Below are 24,428 nucleotides of genomic sequence, written 5' to 3'. Positions count from 1 at the left end.
AGCACGTGCTCTGATGCTTAGTGTGTCTAAACATGTGTTCTATCTCACGATTTGTGGACCCTATAAAAGGGCTAGTTGTTCACATGCAGGAGCAGCAAACTACTGCTGTCAAGTTCTGGATCTCAACAACGAAACCAAATTACAAGACATTTTCTTGTTGATCTATACAAAAGATATAAAATTAAAAAATAATCAGACACCCTTAAGTAGCCCAATTCTCCTACAGTGCAGTTTCCTACACGTCTATCACTACTCAATGTTTTATTGAGAAAGTTAACAAAAACCAATATAGTTAAAAATATTGAAATCTTTGGATCCCTTTATTCCATGGCCTTTATTAAAAACACAAAGTGGCCAGATCTTTTTCCACTATAGCTTAAATATCAAAAAAGATTTATTAGTAATTTACAGTTAGCAACAAACGTGTACAGAGTCATCGGTAGGCCGCAGGCCTACACACTATGTTAGTGATGTTTTACAGGTGCCAGATGATTCTGAAAACTCCATCTTTTTGACGGAAAACAGGAGTCAGCATTACCACAACAGAATTCCAGGCATAGCAGGAGGAGCGGGTCAACTGATAGATCAACGAGTCTTAATGTCTTAAAAAGGAGAAGGTTACTTATTTGAAAATACAGCAAGGTACATTCTCATCTATGATTATTTACATTCACTTAAAATATCTGTTATTTGAACAAATCCTGTGATTTGCTACAAAATGAAGTCCATACACTATGCATGAATAATTTATGCTTTTTAGATAATGGAATAAAGTTATCAAATCTTCATTTGTGTTCCAAACATTACAAAGGAAATCAAAAACCTTAAGCCTGGAAAGCAAGGGGAAAAAGACCCACCCATATCCCTGCTCCTCAGCACACTGACTTCTGCAAGGACACGTATGTTTGCTGACTTTAAAACGTTTATTCTTTAAAAAATTAGTTGCTTTTTATACAGCTATACAAAGTTCTTAATGTTTCTTTGGCAATGGAATATAATGGAATTTTACAACTATATAAAAAAGTTACCTTTGCCTAAGAAACAGTATTTACCTGTGTGTACATAGTTGACTGACAAAATTCTCTACCATCCAGCACCCTAATTAAGTGTCGAAATAAGCTACCTCATATTATGGGACACACACGTACACACACGCACACACGCACGCACGCGCACACACACACACACACACACACACACACACGCACGCACGCACGCACAAACAAAACCTTCTGTGGCTCAAAACACAGTATCACGGCCTATCTGCAGGCAACTCAAAGTAATTGCCGAATACAATTAATTAGTGATAAGAAAAATCCTTTCATTGAAGAAAAAATACTTAGCAATTCCATTTAGCTGGCTTTAGTTCAACCCTAAGCAAGGAATCATAACCTGCTACTCCACACACACTTATGCTTGTGTTTTAAGACGAGCCTTCCTGCCCCAAAGCAACTGCAGTATAGCTTTGACATGAAGCAGAAAACAGACAAAACCCAGTGCTGGTGACAGACAGACAGCAACTTCACTTCTTCATTCTTCACAAAGACTGAACCACTTTCCAGGACCATGAAGAGCTAGGAGTCACCTATGTTCAGAGACTTGTTTGTAGACTATGCAGCAACTTTGTTGTCTTTCTGAAAAGGAAAAGCAATATTAGTTCATGTTCCAAGCCATGGCTCCTTAGTAAGACCTTTTCCTAGTCTGCTTAAGTTTTTTTAGGTTACCTTAAATAAACCCTTCCTCTTATTTTCACAGAGAAAAGTTCTGTCCCACTGGTTCTTGGGAAGCATTGCTCTAATGTCCACATCCAACTGTCTGCTCGCTGCACGTCCCCTCAGCAGACCTGACATGCGGGACGCCTCTCTGCAATTCAGCGGGACCCCACTACCTTTGGTTGCCCTAACAACTTAAACACAACAACTATGTGAACTTTCACATGGCCACTCATAAAACTCTTTTGAAACAAGTTTCATAAAATTCCTAATTTTTGACATCTTTTACCAAGCAATACAATAATCCAGAAGGTAAAGCAGTATTTCTCTAAAATTGCATGCTAGGGGAAAGCAGTATTGGTCTTGAAATAGATTTTTAAAAAGTAACTTAAAAAAATATATATTTGTTTTTATTATCTGTGTGTATGCCTGTGTTTTCACAGAGAGGCCAGAAGGTGGTACTGGATCCCTGGAGCTGGAGTTTTGGGTGGGTGTAAGGTTTTAGAACCCACACTTGAGTCTTCTGCAAGAGTGGCAGGCACACGGAACTATTAGGTTATCTCTCTAGCCCCCTGAAATCCCCCTTCCTAAAGGGTTAAGATGTCCCTCACTCAGCAGAGCGTCAGCTGGCATGCAGAAAGCCCTAGGCTTTGCCTCCGCCATCATGTAAACAACCTGTGGTGGCACATGCCTCTAGTCACAGCACTATGGACGTGAAGCCAGGAAAAAATCCAGTCATCCTTGGTTACACAGTAGGCTCTCCGCCATTTTAAGTCATATAAGATCAGGTCTAAAGAAATCTTTGTAAGCTAATAAAAATTAACAAAACTCTTAAAATTGAAATAAGTTTGAAAAACAAATTTAACTGGGAAAATTATACAGTAATTACCCAGTAAGAAACGCAAACTAGCTCTGAAGAAGGTTCCAGTGAGATCAACCCTAAACTCAAGGCTTACTTGTAGTCAGGGGCTTTTATTTCCTCTCAGACAAGCAGTTACTACGCAGTCCACTCCCTATATCTTTTCAGGTATGGATAAAAACTACGCATGTGTGTTATCTGTATACATTGGTAGAAAACATGTAGAAATCTCTTTCTTTGTACTTACACGCTCTAGGGTCTAACCAGCAGAGTATAACTATCTGCAGTCACACTGCGTGACTGAATTACAAGTAACCTGCAGGCTAAAATACAAGGAGCTGGCAGTGAGGCCCAGCAGAAAGCACCTGTGTAGCGTAAGTGAACCTCCATGTTCAGTCCCGAGCCCCCATAAACAGGTAAGAGGAGGGGTTGGGGATTTAGCTCAGTGGTAGATCGCTTGCCTAGGAAGCGCAAGGCCCTGGGTTGGTCCCCAGCTCCGAAAAAAAAAAAAAAAAAAAAAGAACCAAAAAAAAAAAAACAGGTAAGAGGATACGATGGGCTCTATGTAAATACAACGCTCTTTTTAAACAATTTTTATTGGATATTTTATGTATTTACTACAATGTTATTCTTAAGGCACTTGAGCATGTACGGATTTGGGGATTCATGGGGATCTTGGAGGCAATTCCCCTTATACACAGAATGACGGCCATACCTATTTTTTTTTTCTGTGTAACAGCCCTGGCTGACCTGAAATTCAGAGATTCTCCTTCCTCCACTCCTAAGTGCTGGGACTTTTACAGATGCACATCTCACTCACAGTAGGTCAGCTACTTCCTGGCTGAAAGACTTCCTCTGAGGGCACGGCACCAAACCGTGTGCAGTGTTACTTTACACTGACGCACAAACAAGTAAACTAAAGATGCCCTCTGTCCCCACCAAACCAACCTTCACACCTCCCAGTTTCTTTCTTTCTTTTTTTACCTTTCAGAAAGCAGTATGACCAATCCAGACCTTTTAGGGTCCAAAAGCCGTGGTTTTCTGAAAGGTTAAAAAAAAGATAGGAGAAAGAGAGGGAGAGAAAGGGGGTAAGGGAGGGAGGAGAAAATAAAAGGGGAAGGAAAGAGACTGAGTCATTTTAGATTCTTCCCCCACCTGCCCAAATAAAAAAAAATTTATATATATATATATATATATATATATATATATATATATATGTAATCTGTCTTTCTGTGTGCATTCCTGTGGAAGCCAGAAGACTGCCTGACACTGGAGTTACAGGCAGCTATGACATGGGTGCTAGCAACCAAACATGGGGCCTCAGAAAGTGAGTCACCTCCAAATTCTTCATTGCCTTAGGACCCTCTGACAGAATATAAGACTCAAATGTACAGTCTCACCCGCCACAGTAGCACATGAGAGAGAAGCGGACTACATTACATCGTAATCCAGCCCCCTCATCAGTCAGTGCTCACACACTATACGGGCTGATCTCAGTAAGGCTGCCTAGAGCAGCAACTTCCATCCTGGGCAAGGGGCAGGACAAGATGCTTTAGAAATGAGTTCATGTTCAGGGGCAAAGCTTCTTGTTATACAACGAGAATCACTGTAAATGTTTAAGGTGACAGATGATCGGAGCTTAGGTGTGATGGCTAATCCTGATGGTCTATTTAACAGGATTGAGGCTGCACAGGCCTAGGGTCCTGGATTGAAAGGAGGAAGACCTGAGCAGCGGCGCTCATCTGTCTTTAATTCCCAGCTGCAGGTGCTGTGTGAGCGGCCTCCTCAGGCACCCACTGCCACGCCTTCCCTCCCGGTGTGGTCTCTGAACAGTGAGCCTAAAGAAACCTTCCTGCCAAACACTGCTTTTGTCCGTGGGCCATCGTATAGTTGGCAGGGACATTCCAAACGAATGGATGTAGTGAGGTGGTCACATCCTTTCACCATGTGTATGCTTTACTAACCCAGAGAAGGGGCAAGGTCAGCCTAAGACTACAAAGTAGGTGGAACCCAAGAAATATATGGCAGAAGCAATGTGTAAGACAAAAAAACAAATTATAAAGCACAAGCAGACAAGCTCACAAAAGAGGGAGTGAAAGTATCTGAGAAAGAAAGCCAATGTGGGTGACTGAGCAAACTGGCATACACAGAAGCTCACTCTCATTCCTCTCTCAAGAAAACTGAGGACGGGGGTGTAGCTCAGTTGGGAGTGCTTGCCTAGTGTTCGTGAGGCCCTGAGCTCAATCTCTACCACACAAAATCCAGTACGGTGGCCCATGCCTGTAATTCCAGCACTTGGGAGGCAGAGGCAAGAGGATCACAAGTTCATGATCACCTTCAACTACACAGGAATTTGAGGCCAGCCTTGGCTACTGAGATTCTTTCTGACTCCGTGTAAGATACCCTCTACCAATCTAAACATTCTAGGCATTAGGTTAAAAAAAAGAAAAAGGAAGGAAGGAAGAAGCCATAAACAAGAAAGACCCTAGGACAGGAATATTCTGGGCACTCAAAACATGAGGCTGCAGAGAGGGTAGCCCCACTGGCAACAGGACTAGACAGAACGCTAGATTTCTGACCAGGAGAGAGAAACAGATCATGAAACAACATACAGGCTGTTTTAGACAAAACCCAAGCACATTAGGAATTAAGGCTAGGCAGAGGTCAAACATCTTTAGTTCCAGAGTTGGGGGTCTGTGAGCTTGAGGTCAGCCTGGTCCACACAGTGAATTTCAGGACAGTCAGGGCTACAGAGTTACACCCTGTCTCAAAAGGAAAAAAAAAAAAAAAAAAAGAGAAGGAAGGAAGAAAGCTAGACAGATGGACAGTGAGACCTACAGTCAGTGGCTAATCAGTGTCAAGCATTCCAGAGGTTGAACACTCGAGGAAGAGCTACTGAGCTGTGATGGGGTCGCTGGTAACTGAGACATCAGGTAAGCAAGGGCAGGCACTCCATGATGTGAGGAGCTCTGAGCTGGAAGGTCTTGTAACTGCGTGGCTGGGCACAATATCCAAGATATTACAATCAACATAGCTGGTCCCAAAGCCTGCCAATGTCCTTCCACAGAGACCCTCCACAATGGCTGGTTATAAAAACCAGACAACAAAACTCCCACCAGCAAATTTTTGCTGTCTTTTGTTATTATCAGTGGCTCTCTGTATAATAGGACCTTGCCCTTTTCTATTTCCTTTCATTGACAATAAACTAGGATCCTTTAATAAGTTAGCTGCAATGCCTGCCTTAACTGACTGGCCCCTTTCACTGGAAAAACTATACACAAAAACATGCTACACAGAGTCACAGAATCTCTCACATCTGCTGGTGAGTGCTAATATACCAGCCGGTTCTGGAGAGCAGGCCTTAATTAGAAAACAGGAGCCGAGTGAGTTCTCTACAAACCTATATTAAGAGCAGTGACTCAAGGGCCAACTTACTCGGCTCAATACCCAGTATCATCATCACCCTCTGGTTGTGACCTTGGACAAGCTACTTAATATCTCTGTATCTGTTTTCTTTGTAAAAGTTAGATAATAATAGAACCCATCTCACAGAGCTGACATGAGGCTTAAGTGAGTTAGTGTGAAAACATTCAGCACCATGCCTGCTACTCCATAACTACTATTCCAACACCAGTGCTTTCAGATGTACAGGTGTCCTTTGCGTCCTTTGGTGTTAAAGTGTAGAAATTCAGTAACAGGAAATGCAGGTGATACTACAGTCACCTGTTATCACACAGCTTTAGTGATCCTCAGTGTGCAGCCTATAAATTTGCTTTTCTCTTTTAAAGAAAGACAGAAAAAAGGTAACACTAACTTAACCGCTGGCAGATTACTCCTTTTTTTTGTGGGGAGGGGAGTGTTTCAGAGATTTTATTGGTTCATGATATCTGAACTCACGGCTCTAATAAAAAGACAAAACTCATCACCTTCCTTTCTTTGTCTGAAAGAGCAGTTAGACTTCAGGCAGCACTCCAGCTACTGCTTTGTCCAATATGATGTACTAAGTACTCAATAAAGTATTCTTTTTCTTTGAGACAAGTCTCACTGTGTAGCTCTGGTTGTCTTGGAATTCACAGATCCTCCAGTGCTGGGGTTAAAGATATGCATCACCCATGCCCAACTCTTTTCTATTTATTAGCCAAAAAGTCACGGTCCTTTAAATTAAAATAAATAATCTAATTATGTATGTTCTCCAAGAAGTTAAACTAAAAGTTATTCTAGTGTTTTAAGAATAATTCTGCCAAATTAGATACAAGTAAAACATTCTGAATGCTATCACCACAGCACTCAGCCATACTTACCCTATATTCAAAATCTGCAAACTCCCTACCCCCACGAGCGCCTCTGAATCCAGCACGAAACCCTCGAGGGGCAGTGAAGGTTCCTCCTCGGCCACTACCACGTCCTCTGCCACCACGGAAGCCAAGGCCTCCTCTGCCTCGGTAACCCCCACGGCCACGATTTGGACGAAGTGGGATTCCAAAAGTTTCAGCATTTAACCTTCTTTCTTCAGCCCAAGTTGGTCTCCTTTCTCTGTTATGTAACAGCAGAGGAACATTAATATGTCAACTCAAAAAGTGCATCTTCCAGAAAATCTATGCAGCCCCATTTCCTGATAAACTTAATTGATTTCTCAAGCTCGATTGAAGAAAACAGAGCAGTCAATCTAGACTTTCCCAGCTCTCATGGCATGCAAACTCTGTACATTCCTAAAATATGTTTTCACATGACACAGAGGCTAGTTTCATACAAATACAATTTACTAAAAGCTTTCCTATGAAGAGAATTAAGACCCAAAAGGGCTTGTGATTGATTTCATTCAAGCCATAGAAAAGAGGGCAGAGCTGGTAGGGAAAGCCTTGGCTTAGAAAAGCTGGGAGATGGAGGTCCTAGTATCTTAGCTCAATCTCTGGGCCTGATGAAATTAACCCAGCAAGTGTCTACACTGTTTTGCCAATCCTGAAGCCTAGTAGGGCTCAGGCCTCCCTATCCATGCTTACACAGAAGCCAGCAGTTGCTTCTAGGTGACACCAAGCTACAGGCAGGACAAAGGCAATGTGATGGATGTGGGCAGCAGAGGTCTGCAGCTTTTAGATTAATGTTCTAGGTCATTTCTTTTTGACAATTAGAAATTTTCTGGATCTTCTTTTACTATAATACGTCAGTCTTACTGTATGGGTTAATTCTGAAGAAGTATTTTCCATTTGGGTCTGGTTTCACTTGAATTACAATGTAGACAGGTAACAGAAAGGTTTATGCTACACAAACACTTGTTTATCTAGGTGTGACTGCATTTTTAAACAATAGTGTAAGGTGTTTTTAGGACAGGATCTCCCATAACGTAGGCTGGCTCTAGGCATAGCTAAGGGTGACCCTAAACCCCCATCCTCCTGGCTCCACCTCTCACCCAAGTGCTGGGATTACCGGTTAAAGTCTATGATTCTTTTTCTTTTCTCTGTTACTAGGATAAAACCCAGGGCCTTGCAATATGCTAGGCAAGTATTCCTCCATGTAGCTTTTACTTTTTAAAAAAAAGGATTATAATTTAAAACTTTTCGGCTGGTGATAAACTTTTGGGATGGCTCTGTGGATAAAGATTCAAGCTTAACATCTGAGTTTCATTCCTGGAAAAAAATCACATGGTAGGAGGAGAGACTGATTTCTCTAAGTTGTTCTCTGACTACTGCACCTACTCCATAGAATGTGCACAAATGCAGACATACATACAAAGAATCAAAAACCTTGGGGTTGGGGATTGGGCTCAGTGGTAGAGCGCTTGCCTAGCAAGCACAAGGCCCTGGGTTCGGACCCCAGCTCTGAAAAAAAGAATAGGGGAAAAAAAAAAAAAGAATCAAAAACCTTTAAATAGTACATTCTTTAGGAAAAGAAACACACTCTCGTGCGCACGCACGCACGCACGCACGCCCCCTAACTGTGGGGGCTGGTAAGATGGCTCAATAGTTAATGAAGAGCACTGGCTGCTCTTCCAGAGGACCTAGGTTAAACAAGCTCCTAGCTGGTGGATCACAACCATCTCCAACTCCAATTTCAAGGGATCTGATGCCTTTTGCTGCCCTTGTGGGCACTGCATGAAAGTGTTGTACATGGACACACATGCAGACAAAATACCAAAACAATATATGTAAGATAAAACTGAATAAATCTTATAGAATCCATCCAGTACCTATTATCATCACAAGAGATGTTGTCGAAGAAGGACTTGGTTTTGTCGTAGTAGCAGTTGGGCCCAAGCGGGTCTTCCTCATCAGCATTCCCCTCACTGTTCTGGGTATCGACTCCCGAGTCTCCTTTGTCTTCACCGTTTACAGGTTTCTCTTGTTTCTCAAGTTTATCTTCTAAGGAAAAAACACACAAGTTATGACTCTACACATCTAAGCTGTAAACCACCTTTAACTTACAGATTAAGTTAATCGTTTTTTGAATAGAAAAATAAAAATTTACCTTTTAATTTAAGTTTATTATGAAACTCTCTGTCGATTTCCTCCTTGTTAAACTGTGCATTTGCACTTTCAAAGTCAAAGTCTTTCTCAAATTTCATTGGACCATCTCGACGAATACCAAATCTTCCCCTGCCACCTCGATGACCCCCGCGTCCTCTTCTTGGAGCAGAAGGAACTCCAGGAACTATGTTAATAAAGAATATTTATAATAAACATTCAGTATGTATTAGCTGGCTTAGAACGGTACTGCGGTCTTTGTATGAAACAATCTATAATATAAATGTTTAAAGGTCTCTATATGTCAGTATATATGTATTTCTATAAAATAAGGAATGGGGGTGGTTTGGAGAAAGGGTTTGTGGTTAAGAACACTGGCTGTTCTTACAGAGAACCTGGGTTTAATTCTCAGCACTCACATGGTGGCTCACATTCAAAACCCCAGTTCCAGAGAATGATTGATGCCTCCATCAATCAGGGAGTGATTGATGACTCCATGTAGTCAAGTCTTCCTGATTCTGTGTTCTCTTTCTACAGCCCCATCCCCACCTCCATCCCCACCTCTACCTCCTTCACCCCCACCTCTACCTCCTTCACCCCCACATCCACCATAGCGCCCCCCACCTCTACCACCATCACCACTGGATTGTAGTCAATTATCTGAGATATAATAAACAATATAAAGTAGCAAAATACATAGCGAAAACTTATGACCACAAATATCCAACACATGTATGACTAAGAAAAAACAACCCAGGGGTTGGGGATTTAGCTCAGTGGTAGAGCGCTTGCCTAGGAAGCAAGGCCCTGGGTTCGGTCCCCAGCTCGAAAAAAAAAGAACCAAAAAAAAAAAAAAAAAAAAAAAAAAAAAAAAAACAACCCAGAATCTGGGTGTGAGTCTAACTCAAAACCATGGAGAACACAAAGCAGGATTAATAATTTCATGAAGTACAAATTGAACAGTTATGTGAGCTGAGTAGCATACTGACAAAAATAAGAAGTGACTACAGGGTGCCAGGTCTGTGTTCATTGTTTGGTGAAGATGGCCAACTGCCTGAGTTTGAGCATGAACCCACAGAGCAGCACACCCAGGCATGTCCAGTCTCGATGAGCAGGTCTGAAACACACTCAATTTTATTATCAAAAGTAACTCAGTTACATGCCAGGAAACAGGGCCTGATTCACCTTAAAGTTCTAAAAAAAAAATCCATGTGTGTAAAATCCAAGGAGAAACTGCAAGAAAATTCACTATTCTGTTAGTGACCCTTAGTGGTGGAGGACGGTAGTGAAGCTTTTAGCTTATCTTTTGTTTTTGTGATACTGGAGACCTAAGCCCTTCTGGATATTAGGCAAGCATTCCACCATTAAGTTTTTGGTTTTTTTTTTAAAAGATTTTATTTTATTATATATAAGTACACTGTAGCTGTCCTCAGATACACCAGAAGAGGGCATCAGAACTTCTTACAGATGGTTGTGAGCCACCATGTGGTTGCTGGGATTTGAACTCAGGACCTCAGGAAGAGCAGTCGGTGCTCTTAACCACTGAGCCATCTCTCCAGCCCCCACCATTAAGTTTTATCTCTTAACACATATAGTGAGTTTTGGAGGATACTGTTAAGATAAACTTACTATTTCACATACTATTATTAAAAGATGTATTGTTTTTATATGTGTGTATGATGTCTATGAGCCTGCAGAGTCAGAGGAGGGTGCTGGATTCCCTGTTAGGAGAGCACCAGGTGTGGTACTAGGAACCAAGCCCTGCTCCTCTGTAAGAGAAGCAAGAGCTTCTAACTGCGGAGGCCTTTGTCCAGCTCTTTGTACAACCTCTGCATGGTAAGAATAGGGCAGCTGAAGAGATTCACCTGCCACACACCTGAAACTACATGGAAAGCAACAAGTACTCAGGAGGTGAAGGAAGAAGGCCCTTTTCAGCTCAGGAGGTCCACGCCAGCCCAGGCCACATGGCACTCACAAACATGTACAGGAAAAGTAAGAATGCTTATACACTTAAAAATGGCACACTGAAGATGGCTGGTGGTGGTGTTTACCTTTAATCCCTAGGAGAGGCAGGGGGATCTCTGAGTTTGAGGCCAACCTGGTCTACATAGTGAGTTCCAGGACAGACAGGGATACATAGAATAACCCTGTCTCAAAACAAACAAACAAACAAAACCTACCCCCAAAGCATATTAAGGTGTCTAACAATAAATACAAAGATTACTTTTTAATCACCATCTAAGTTATGTTTTTAACTTGGAAGTTTTACATTTTGTTTTTTTTTTTTTTTTTTTCCTGGGGCTGGGGACCGAACCCAGGACCTTGCCCTTCCTAGGTAAGCGCTCTACCACTGAGCCAAATCCCCAACCCCTACATTTTGTTTCCCATTAATAGATTGGAAATTAACAAAAACATACTAAATATTGTCAAAAATGTAAAACTTTATTAAATCAAAAATCATGAAAGAAAATGGAAAGTTCTTAAATAAATACTTCATTTAAAAAAAAAAAGGGGGGGTTGGGGGTTGTCGGAGGTTTTGGGATGCTCTCTAATACACCACCAGAGCTTTTTTCTAATAACAAAATTGGGGGGAAAAAAAAAAAAAAAAAAAAAAAAAAAAAAGCAGAAAGGGGGCCTGGAGAGATGGCTCAGCAGTTAGGAGCACTGACTGCTCTTCCAGAGGTCCTGACTTCAAATCCCAGCAGCCACATGGTGACGGACAAGCATCTGTAATGGGATCTGATGCCCTCTTTTGGTGTGTCTGAAGACAGCTACAGTGTACTCACATACATAAATAATTCTTAAAAAAATAATAAAGGGTTGGGGGAATAGCTCAGGGGTTAAGAACTCTGAAGATATGACTCATGCTTGGTTCCCAACATCTGTAACTTCAGTTCTAGGAGATCCAATGAGCATGTGGCACACATATATGCATACATGCAAACTATTCATACACATAACATAAATTAAAAAACAAAGAGGCAAAAATTGTTGGTCTGTGTCTGGTGGTGCACTTGGGAGACAGAATCAGGAGTTGCAGGCCAGCACTGTCAGCCCTGATTGTGTGATAATTCCCAGGGTAGCCTGAGCTTCATAAGATTGCCTTTAAACAAAGAAACACTCATTTCATCAGATTTAGCAGCAAGCACCTTTATCTGATGAACTATCTTGCTGGTGCCTTAAATATTTATTTATTGCTAAGGAGATTTTATTTTGAGGGCTGGAAATTGCTCAGCAATGAAGCGGATAGTGGCTGCCCTTCCAGAAAACCTGGGGTTCCGGGGTTGGGGATTTAGCTCAGTGGTAGAGGCTCTGGGTTCGGTCCCCAGCTCCGAAAAAAAGAAAGAAAAAACAAAAAACAAAACAAAACAAAAACAAACAAACAAACAAACAAACAAAAAACCTAGGGTTCCCACTATTCACAGGGCACTCCACAACTCTCTGTAGCTCCAATTCCAAGTGATTTGACGTCCTCTTCTGACCTCTGTGGGCACCAGGTATACATACAAGAAGGCAAATACTCAATACACTTAAAAGGGCTGAGGAAGCATTCCTGGGGTAAAGCTCTTACCATACAACCACGAGGGAAGACTGCAGTCCAGAGTCCTAGCACCCACATAAGTGCTGAGAGGACAAAGCTGCCCACACCTGTGATCCCAGCTCTCAGGAGGCAGAAACAGGGGATCCCTGGAGCAAGCTGGCTAGCTAAACTTGCAAACTTAGCAAGCTCAAGGTTCAAGTAAGAAAACTTCCCCCAATATATAAGATGAAGAGTAGCTGAGGAGGACAGCCAATGTCAACCTCTGGCCTCCAATTGCACATACCCATGTACAGATGGGCATGAGGACCCAGCTCTGAAGACAGGTGGAAGCTGACAGTCATCCCAGGCAAGTTAATGATTCCAGGTTCAGTGAGAGACTCTAAAAATGAGGTGGAGGGTGACCAAGACACCTAATACTGTCTTCAGACCTTGACCCCCATGTGCACACATATGCATTATGTACCTGCTTGCACACATCCATGAGAACATGCACATCCACCCCAAACTCAAAGACAACTGTGCATCGTCAAGTACAATCCTTTCCAGAAAAATAGTACTTCAGAAAAATTAAATTAAATACAGATAGAAGAAAAGAAAAGTACAATGTGGGGTTACAGTTCATTTTCCAGCTTCATTCCCAACAGTAACGTTTGAACTAATGCACACTAGGAAACTAGAAAGCAGACACTGGCAGAGTTAATTAATCAAACTATGGATCTTACTCAGATGTCATTAATTTCTGACAAGCATCTCTGACACATATTTATGTAGAGGCCAGGAACAGTTTGCCACATGTACAGACTTAACAAATCACTCCCCCTGTGATCAGTCCTTTGAAATGGTATCTCCTATTGAGAACCATGGCACAGGGCTTTCAGAACCCCGTAGCTGCTGCTGGCTATGGTGGCACATATCTTTAAATCCCAGCCCTTGGGAGGCCAAGTTCCAAGACAGCTAGCTCTATCCAGCGAGGACCTGTCATAACCAATCAACCAACAACAAAACCCTTCAAATCAAGCAAACCCAAACCAATTAGACCCAGGTAACTTACCTACTTGCCTCTTGCTGTCATTTCTGAGTTGCTCATTTTCTGGCCTTGGGACTTTGTGAACTTCAGCTACAGAAAGACATGCAAAGTAACAAATCAACTCCAAATATACAACCAAAAACTTGTGTAAGTTAGAATGGGGGAGATGACAACACATGCAATACCCACCGTGCACGCACGCACGCACGCGCACACACACACACACACACACACACACACACACACACGCACACGCACACGCACACACACACACCACTTTGAATCAAATTTGAAAGACTGAACACTATTACAATCAAGTCAGCTTCAGCCTGCTAGCGCCATTCACATAAAGTAACAGTCCTGGTGCCATGAGGAGATGGAGAGTGGTCACAGTGCAGAACAGGGAGCAGCTCAGCTCTACCTCGCCTGTGCTCTTGGTTGTCTATTGCTTTCTGGCTGGTAGGTGGCAAAGGCCTGGCAGGTACAGGGCTCCTTCTCCCAACAGGTGCTGGAGCAGGTAAGTGGGCCGAGGCGGTCTGCACTGCTTGTTCCATGGTTGGACTTTTTCTCAAAGGGTCTAACTGAGGGCTTGATCGACCTAAAATGTAACCAAAAGATAATAAACTACCCTAACCTGGGATTTCAAAACCATCTAGACCTCATTAAAATACGCACTGAATTTTATTCTGTCAATTTAAATCCTTAGCATAAGACTGAATTAATTTTATTAAACCAGTGTTTAAACCTGGTTATCTTCAGTGGGCTGGTTATTCAGCTAATGAAACAAAACAAAACCCCCCGAACAACAACAAAACCCCCAAGGTAACACTATTGCCATGACTTTATCTACATGTTTGCATCTAGTATAGGAATATCAGCAAAGATCAGAGTGTAGGCATGCCAAATGGAGGTTTCCTTTTCTTTTCCTTTTTGGAGACAGAATCTCATACAGCGCAGGCTGGCCTTAAACTCCTGATCTCCCTGCCTCCAAAACCTGGTGCTAGGATTCTAGGTGTGTGTTCATGTAAATGACTAAAGCAGGAAAAGTATGTTACAAGAATGTAAAGAACAGTAAAAGCATGGCAGGTACCTTTTTTTAAAAAAAAAAAAAAATTATATTATTTTTTTTTTTTTAAAGATTTATTTTATATATGAGTACGTACACTCACTCTCTTCAGACACACCAGAAGAGGGCATCAGATCCCATTACAGATGGCTGTGAGCCACCATGTGGTTGCTGGGAACTGGACTTCTGGGAGAGCAGTCAGTGCTCTTAACCACTGAGCTACCTCTGCAGCCCAGTAGATGGGTTTTAGAAGCTTTACATGTTTGGTTTACATGACATTTAATTAAACGTCAGAATTTAAGAAGCCAGCAAAAAGAAAAAAAGAAGAAAAAAAAAAGGCTTCTGAGAATTGCAGAGCAGTGTGACCTCATTTCTTAGTCGTTCTCGTGCCTTGTTTCTGCTTAGCATGGCTTTGACTTACCAAATTCCATTTTTCTTTCTATGAGGTCAGAATGACATTAAATACTCTACTCATGTTTTTGTTCCTATAATGCTTGCTCTAAACTTCTAAAGAAGCTCTTAGATTCCATGATGTTGTACCAGAATAGTGAGTTTTGCTTAAAAAATCACCTTCTTCATTTTTTAAAAAGAAAATCCCGGGGGTTGGAGAGATGGCCCAGTGGTTAAGAGCACCGACTGCTCTTCCAGAGGTCCTGATTTTGATTCCCAGCAACCACATGGTGGCTCCAACCATCTGTAATGGGATCTGACGCCCTCTTCTGGTGTGTCTGAAGACAGCTACAGTGTACTCCCATACATGAGGTAAATTAATAAAATTTAAAAAAAAAAAAAAAAGAAAGAAAATCCTGAGCTACGCTGCGGTGCAGGCTATTCACCGGGGAAGAGGGTGAGTGCTGACCCACCTCTGGTTGTGGAGTACTCAGAACCCGGGGTAATTCCCCAGGTGCTCTAAGTATGCAGTAACAGTGTTTACACACTTCCAGACATTAATGGCAAGTTACTTTAATGACAAGTTTAGTTACCAAAGAATACTGAAAACATAAGGTACTATTAATAGAAACACTAAGTTTTCATTCTTTCTGGTTATAATATTTTGGCTCACAAGAGACGGTGTACAGTACTTATAAAGGGAGGGTTAAGTTCTGTTTGAGACAGGGGAAGACTAAGCTGCTCAGGCTGCATTGAACATCTGGACTCAAAGGATCCTTCTGCCTCCACTTCCAATGTATTTGCCTATGCAACAGAGGTCACAGGCACATGTCATAGTGCAGTTTTAAAGAGTTAAGTTTATTTTCTTTTTTCCCCTTTAGACCAAGTCCTTGTTAAACAGATAAAGCTGTCCTTGAGCCCACAATATTCCTGCCTCGCTTTCCATACACTGAGATTACTGGTGAAATCACAAGCAGTTTGAAGTGTTAAGATTGAGGAAAGCCTACTGCTGCAGTTCATTTCATAATATTCTACCAAGTGACTTTCAAATCTATACCATTTTTTTCATCACTGCTCTTCTGAGAAGAAGGCCTGTGCCTCTGAAGCAGTACAGCAATAGGCACAAAGGGGCTCACAGAGCAGTTACTGACTCATTAGCTGCACATTACACTCCCCCTTTCCTAACATCTTACTGATCATGGTGTTAATTCTGCTACAAATAACAAAATGTGGTGTATATGACTAGTAATGAATCCAAAAATAACTTCAGAAAATGCACAACCTCCTTGAGTGGAGATCACATTCTTATCATAGTTAAAAGAAAATTTAATGTATTTTGTGTGAATTTAGAAACTTTTTGGAGACAGCGTCTTATTGTGTAGCCCTGGCTAGCCTGGAACTAAGATCCATTGCCTCTGCACCCCAAGTGCTGGGATTAAAGGTGTGTGCTACCACTCCCAGCTTTATTACTTTTTGGAAAAAGATGGATTTTATTTTTATTCTGTAATGTGTTTGTGTTGTGCACTTAAAAGTGAGTACTTCATAAGGCCAGAAGATGTCAGGTGGCCTGGAGAAGTCCCCTGTGGGGCTGATACCAGATAAGGGTATTGTGCCAGAGCACCAAGGGCTCTTGCTCAGCCACCTGTCTGCCTCTGAAATCCAAACATTTTAGTTGGTGAAGTTTCTTAGGCTTTCTGTAACACAGATTTATGTAAATATCCAATCAAAATTTAATATAAATACTTCTGTTTTCAAGTCTTTAGTATGAGTGAAGGAATCCAGCCTTACTTTTTTAAACTATAAGTCATCATCACTTACAGAAATAACCAACCTTTCTCCGCTATAATTTAATCTAGAAATCTTGTTTTGTTTTGTTTGAGACAGAATTTCTCTGTGTAGCCTTGGCTGTTGTGGGTTATGTAGACCAGGCTAGCCTCAAACTCAGAGAGCAGCTTGCTGCTGCCTCCCAAGTGTTAGGATTAAAGGCGTGCATCACCACTGGCCAACCTAACCTAGAAATACTAATCATCCACTTAATCCTACTCCTTCCCCACCCGAGCTGTGCTGAGGCCAGGGAGTGCTCTACCACTAGACTGCACCACCAGCCATCACACTTACACTTAGAGCAGAGCTGTTTCCAACACTCCACTTTTTAGTCGTCTCTAAATCAAGTCTTACAGTTTTATTATACCAAGTAGGTAAGCTTGTTACTTGCATCTTTCAACTATGTTCTGATGTATGTCCAGGTTTATTTATTTTTTTGCAGCAATTTATTTGTGATTTTCATGTATTTAGTGTTTTGCCTGCTTGCATGTACGTACCGTGTACACTCAGTGTCCACAGAGGATAGAAGACGGAGTTGGACGCCTGAGGTTGGAGTTATGCATTACTGTGAACCTCTACATGGGTGTTGGGAATTAAACCTGGGTCCTTGGAAAAAAGCAGCAAATGTTTCTAACCACCGCCCCCCAAGCTATTTCTCAAATTTCTATTTATTATTATTCTCTCCTCTCCCTCTCACTTCTATTTTTATTTTTATTTTTTTTTTCCTTCTTTTTTTCGGAGCTGGGGACCGAACCCAGGGCCTTGCACTTCCTAGGCAAGCGCTCTACCACTGAGCTAAATCCCCAACCCCCTATTTTTATTTTAAATATATTAAATTCTACTATTCCATTTAAATATCACAAGAAGACTTCTCAATACTGATTCTTATTCATGAACAAGGTAGGTTTCTCTCATTACATCAAACTTTTCTCAAAAGAAGATTTACATTTCTTAACATATTTCATACATAATTTTGATTTCTCATTATTGAGAGCGGTTTCTTTTATCTCCAATATAGCATATAGACTGTATTAAGACAACTAAAGACTTAAATTTTTTATTTATACTTATGTGTTAGGAGTGTTTGCCTGTGTGTACCTAAGTGCACTACATGTGCAATGCCCTCAGAGGCCAGAGGAGGGCATGAGATTTCCCCTGAAAATGAAGTTATAGATGATTGAGGCACAATGGGGATGTTGGGAACTGAACCTAGGTCTTCTGCAAGAGATGCTTTAAATGAGTAGCAGTGAATAGGTATCTATATTTATGAAGTTAGCAAAAATTCTTGTTGAACTTTAATATTAAGTCTGATATTGGCTATTAATTAAGAAAGCTACCATTTACTAAGCATGTTCTATGGAAGAAACTAATGCCAGCAACACTGCATAGATGGAAAGAAATCGTATTCTTTTTGTTTTTTTATAAGACAAGGTGTGGTAGTTTGAATAGGTTTGGCCCCCACAGATTCTCAAGTGTTTAAATTCTTGGCCAGAGGGAATGGCACTATTATGAAGTGTGGCCTTGTTGAAGGAAGTGTGTCACTGTTGGGGCAGGCTTTGAGGTCTTATATGCTTAAGCTGTGCCCAGTGTAGCACACAGTCTCCTGCTGCCTGCAGATTAAGATGCAGACCTCTCAGCTCCTTCTTCAGCATCATGACTGTCTGCATAACACCATGTGTTCTGCCACGGTGATAATGGACTAAACTGAAATTACAAGCCAGCCTAAATTAAATGTTTCCCTTTATTCCAAGGAAAAGTCCCATTTCATAATTCAGAAAATTAAGGCTTATTTTTTTTTTCATAAAGAATAAATATGTATTTATATTAGCCTAGAAAAGTCTGGAAAAAACTAGCAAAATGTAAAATATCCTCATTTATAGGAAGCAAGATTATGGCTTTGCTTCATTCCTTATGTTTCTATTTCCAAGTCATTTACAGAAAATCTTGAAAATAATACACACATATATATTTAAATTTTTACTTTTAATTATGTTTGTGAGGGTATATTTCAGTGCCCATGGAAACCAGAGATTATGGGTTTAGATCCCACTGGGGAGGGTCATGGACAGTTCTGAGCTGTCCCTTGTGGGTGCTGAGAACTAAACTCAGATCCTCGGCAAGACTAATTTAAGTCCTCTTAACTGGAGCCATTTCTCCAGCTCCACAATCAGTAAGTCAGCTGCATGGACAACATTGACTACAGTGACTTTAATGCACAACAACAAAACATACAGGACTGTCTTTATTAGCGCTGTCTTTATTAGCACTGCCTGATTTTGGTATTTTTCATCTTTGCTCTGCGACTGCTCCACCTTTATGAAGTGAATCTACTTCAATCCTGAACATAAAACAATGGCCTTATCACACTGAAGGCAGCCATGGACACAGCACAAACAGGGCTGCGTGATTAAAGATTATGAGACTGGTAGAAAGACAGACTTTTTCAAAATGAAAACAGGGTCCTTTAAGCTTATTAAATTGTTAAAATGTCTAGGCTTCAGGGTGTCTGCCAGTCCAGATCTCAATCATGACTTGCATCTTCAGAGGCACCACAAGATCACTTTTGTGATTACACAGACAGATGGTTTTACAGTCTGTGGGGTGTTCAGTAAGATTAAAACCACGCATATCAACAGTTTATTTCTTTTGATGGGTTATCAAGTTAGCCTAGTACAGAGTTCAACCTTCAGTGGCAAATCTGGGACTAATCTGATAAACTTTGTAAACAAATGTTAAACTGCATATTATTTCAATTTCAATGTGTAAAACTTAAAAAAAAAAATAGTGGAAGCCATCCAGCAAAACATTTATTGTAATACAGTAAGTAGGAAGAATAAAATCCTGAACCAGCCAGGTAATCCTACTACTCAGAAGGCTGAAGCAGGAATATACCGAGTCATACCGAGTTAGCCTAAGATAAGCAATGAAACCCCTGTCTTACACCAATGATACATGCTATTTACAGACCTTCAGAGCAAGGCAAAGACCACTACAGAAGTGTGGCAAGCACTCAACGGGCACAGCAGCTTACCTTGGGCCAGCTGTGGTTTTACAGATCTTGTGTCCTGCGTGAAGGCTGAACCAACTGCATTGCTCTGGGATAAGGTACCACTATTTGATGCTTCTGTTCCAAAGGATGTCAAGGAGCTCCCAGCTTGAAAAGATTTTTAAAAGATCAGCATTTTCCTGATTGTTTAGGTACCCACTCTGCACTTTATAAAAACTAATAATCCTGAGATGGATCAGAGGTTAAGAGCACTGGCTTTCTTCTAGAGGTCCTGAGTTCAAGTCACAGCTCATCTATAATGAGATCTGGTGCCCTCTTCTGGCCTGTAGGCATACATGCAGGCAGAACACTATAAATAAACCTTAAAAAACATTAATAATCCTTAAAATTATACAAAACAATTTGGGAAATCTATAGCAGTGTAGTGGGAAAAAAAGGACTATGTAGTCCTATAGCCTTCAAGCAAACAGTTTTTGGAACACATGTAGCACTGTCTTAGGAACTTGCCAAAAATAATGACATAATGAAATGGTGAATAGCAGAAACAATACATTAGACACATACTAATTTCAATTATTGTACCAACAGGTGAACCTGCAGATCCTTCTGCTAGAGCTTTCCACCATTTAAGTCAGTAGACAACAGACTCTGTAATGCTTCCCACTCTGAAGGAACTGTGCTGCTGCATTCTGCCCAAAGCAGATACAAAGAGTGGGAATCAAATATAGACAGCACTCAATCCAGGAAGGTTGCTCCTGTATTGAGCAACCTCTATCTCATCTCTCATTTGAATACCACTCTACAATGGCAGTTAAAATGAGCTCTTACAAAGTACAAATTTGATTACCCCTCTTATAAACTACTACCTCTGTTTATAAAGCCCTGGTTCCCTGCCCCTCTTACATCACTTTGTGTATTTGAATCCCTGTAAACCGTAAAGTGTTTATTTACACTTTGCTCTTATTTTTTTTTCTTTTTTCTATTTTTTTTTTCTTTTTTTTCGGAGCTGGGGACCGAACCCAGGGCCTTGTGGTTGCTAGGCAAGCGCTCTACCACTGAGCTAAATCCCCAACCCCTACACTTTGCTCTTTTAATGCAATCTATTCATTTCCATAGTAGTCAACTCCAGTTTTTCAACTACTTCTAACCACTTTCAGCCATGCTGTTTAAAACACTTTGTTGCTCCCAGAACCCTCCAATTTGATAAACTCTACTCATCAACCCCCTAAAAACGGACCATCAGAATGTAGCAGTCTCACATATGGGCGCATTCTCACCCACACAGGCACATTCCAGTCAGGTGTCTGTGCTGGTCAGCTCTGGAAGAAACCAACTATCACGCCCATAACCCTGGGAAAGTAGTGAGCATATTTAAAGATCTTGTGTTGCTAGGCAAGATGAACATCAAGGCACTTACTCTGGAGGGTGTGAGCTCTAATCCTCTTGCTGCTGGCTGGAGTGCCAATCAATGACAGCAAACTATCTTGTAATCCTCTCACCTGCCCCCTGGTCCTTGACTCAACTCTGCTACTGATTCCCTCCTCAAACAATAATCATTATTTGCTATGTAGGCCAGGCTAGCCTCAAATTCAAAGTCTTTTGCCTCAGCTTTCCAAGTACTGGGGTAATAATAAGCATGAGCCTCCCAATCACTTTTTATCCATGGCTTAAGAAGAGTCAATTAAGGTTTGTATTCTCTATGGAGATACCCAGCTGCTACAGCACTATCTGTTAAAATGGTGATTTTTCTTTCCACTGATAGATACCTTTATGGAAAAAAAAAAAAATCAGTATTTGGGTGGGTCTTCTTCTATTCTCTATTTTTAATTATTCATATTTGTCTATCTTTATGCTAATAATTCAGAGCTCTTAATATTCTTTGTAATTCTTGAAACTGGATGGTATAGACTTCAAACTTCCATTTTAAAAACACTGATGAGTTTTGTTTTTTTTTTTTTTTTTGGTTCTTTTTTTCGGAGCTGGGGACCGAACCCAGGGCCTTGCGCTTCCTAGGCAAGCGCTCTAACCACTGAGCTAAATCCCTAACCCCACTGATGAGATTTTTTTTTTTTTTTTTTAAGATTTATTCATTTTATTATATATAAGTACACTGTAGCTGTCTTCAGACACACCAGAAGAGGGCATCGGATCTCTTCACAGATGGTTGTGAGCCACCATGTGGTTGCTGGGAATTGAACTCAGGACCTCTGGAAGAGCAGTCGGGTGCTCTTAACCGCTGAGACATCTCTCCAGCCCCGAGATTTTTGACTTGAATCTTGAATCTGTGAATCAATTCAGGAGAGTGTGTCACCTGACATGTTTTGACTCTCAAACCGTAAGCATGGATTATGTAGATAGAGCGTTAGTCTCTCAGAAGTTGTGTGGTTCTCTGTGGAGCAGGGTGACCTCAACTTGAGCACTCACTGCACTCTGGGTCAGACAATGCTTTGTTATTAGGAGTTGTCCCACACCCTAGACTCTCTACCCACCACGTGCCAATGCAGCTCTACTTTTAAAAGCCCAAATGGAGTCCTGGCCCTTCACTGTCAAATGTCCTGTGGAGAACGTGGGCAGTTTGGTCCATCTCCAATGAGGAAAACCATTGCAGAAGTCCCCTTCGTCTTCCACTCCTGGTTATGTGGCACTCCTTACTGCCCTACTGCCGGAAGCAGTGCTGTGTCACATATCCCGACACTCTGTTCAGATCAGGTGCCAGCAAACGTGCTCTGCAGGTGGTCTTTGTGAATCCATCTTTCATCTGTTACCGATCAACTAGCTTGCACTATTTCAAATTATTTATTCATTCAAACTACCTTTATAATTCCAAATTTATTTTTTGTGGCTTACGGAACTTGTCTGTAGCCCCTGACAGGATCAATGCTTTCTAATTGCAGAGAACCAATATTCACCAACTGTGAGGGCTCTAAAAGCTAACATACATTTAGGGTTGCATTTTATTTAGTTTTGTTTTTTGAGGCAGGGTCTCACTATGTAGTATGGGCCGACCTAGAACTCACTATGTAGACCAGGCTGGACTCAATCTCAGATACCTGCCTGTCTGTCTTCTCCTTCTAGAATTAAAGGTGTGCTATGTCCAGCCATTATTTGGGATTGTTACAGAATTCTAATGAACTGACCTCTGTATCAATATGAAGGCTGACGGCAGTAGTGACCTTTATGAGCTTTGTTACAATGTGTGTGACTGTTCTTTCTCACTGTCTTGGTGCCTTTTTCCACTCTTGCCAATTAAAAATTAATCTATACAAGGGACTGGAGAGATGGCCCAGCAGTTAAGAATATGTATTACTCCTGTAGAAGACCTGAGTTCAGCTCCCAGTCCTCATGTCAGGTGGCTCACAACTGCCTGTAACTCCAATTCTAGGGCATTTGATCCTTTTCTGAACACCCCCACCCTTTCCAAATAGAATAAATCTTTAAAATATTATTTAACACCAGAAACCTAAGAGAACCATCAAACAGCTGGTTGATTAACCAACTAAAATGCAAGCGTCTGTCTATTTGGGTCAATATTCTGCCATTCTGTCTGTAAGAGCACTGAACTTCAGCACAGCATGGCACACCAGCAAACAAACCTGTGTTAATTATTCCTGTTGAACTTATCGACTGGGATAAACAAACTGATATCAAAAAAAAGGGTGCCTCAGCGTGATTTATCTATTTTTGAAGGCAGCTATTCACTTTCCACGTCCTCTGCCTTAGTGTTAGATAGATGGCTCAGCAGTGGAGAACATGATTGCTTATGCAGAGGCTCTGGGTTTGGTCCCCAGCACCCACAGTCCTAGGGCATGTGATGCTTCTCATGATGGTATAGGCTCCTGCACACATGTGTGTACATAAATGCATTCAAGCAAGCAGAAAGACAGACACACACACGAAATTTAAATAAATAAATTTAAAAATCAATCAATCTTTAGATCCTTTGCCTCTACCTCAGTGCTGGGCACTCAAGTATGCACCAGCCCACCCAGTTAATGTGGTGCGAGCATCAGACCCAGGGCCTCCTGCATGCAAGGCAAGCACTGTGCTGCACCCCAAGATTCTGGCTTTGTATTACTTTTTTTAATTGGGCACAAGGGTAAAACACCCTTTTTTACATGTTTATGGGACCTATGCATTTTTTCTTTTTGGGAGGTGGCAGGGGGTAAAGGGAGTCGGGGAAACAGGGTTTTTTTTTTTTTGTATAGTCCTGGCTGTCCTAGAATTGGCTTTATAGACCAGGCTAGCCTTTCTCTTAGTTCTCCCCCCCCCCCCGGAACTGGGGACCGAACCCAGGGCCTTGCACTTGCTAGGCAAGCGCTCTACCACTGAGTTAAATCTCCAACCCTGACCAGGCTAGCCTTGAACTCAGAAATCTGCTTGCTGGAATAAAATGTGTCACTATGACTTTTTTTTTTTTTTTTTTTAATAGGTATGAATGTTGTGTATAGGAGGCATATATATGCAAAGTATGTGTGTGTCAAGGCCGGAGGTCAACATTGGGTATCTTTCTTAGTTGTTTCTCATCTTCTTTTTTGAACTGAAAT

The 24,428-nt window shown here is 41.3% G+C and overlaps 1 protein-coding gene across 6 annotated transcripts in view; it reads right to left on the bottom strand.

The window, feature by feature from the left end:
• Nucleotides 1-246: 246 nt before the first annotated feature.
• The window catches only part of Lsm14a (LSM14A mRNA processing body assembly factor), a 44,491-nt gene continuing 20,309 nt past the window's right edge, over nucleotides 247-24,428 (bottom strand). The window contains exons 4-11 of one of the 6 annotated variants that reach the window (XM_032893872.1): nucleotides 19,909-20,031; nucleotides 14,019-14,195; nucleotides 13,622-13,687; nucleotides 9,034-9,216; nucleotides 8,756-8,924; nucleotides 6,873-7,104; nucleotides 3,556-3,612; nucleotides 247-1,634 (exon numbers count right to left, since the gene is read on the bottom strand). In XM_032893872.1, the coding sequence (XP_032749763.1) occupies nucleotides 3,589-3,612; nucleotides 6,873-7,104; nucleotides 8,756-8,924; nucleotides 9,034-9,216; nucleotides 13,622-13,687; nucleotides 14,019-14,195; nucleotides 19,909-20,031 (974 nt within the window). In that variant the 3' untranslated portion in view covers nucleotides 247-1,634; nucleotides 3,556-3,588. Of the gene's footprint in view, nucleotides 1,635-3,555; nucleotides 3,613-6,872; nucleotides 7,105-8,755; nucleotides 8,928-9,033; nucleotides 9,217-13,621; nucleotides 13,688-14,018; nucleotides 14,196-19,908; nucleotides 20,032-24,428 lie in introns of all 6 variants that reach the window. The other 5 variants (XM_032893870.1, XM_032893871.1, XM_032893874.1 and 2 more) reach the window with 5 other exon arrangements.

The sequence above is a fragment of the Rattus rattus genome, chromosome 2 (assembly GCF_011064425.1).
Source record: "Rattus rattus isolate New Zealand chromosome 2, Rrattus_CSIRO_v1, whole genome shotgun sequence".
NCBI lineage: Eukaryota > Metazoa > Chordata > Mammalia > Rodentia > Muridae > Rattus > Rattus rattus.
Note: the sequence above shows the minus strand (reverse complement) of the source record. Positions and strands in the feature narration are given on the sequence as shown.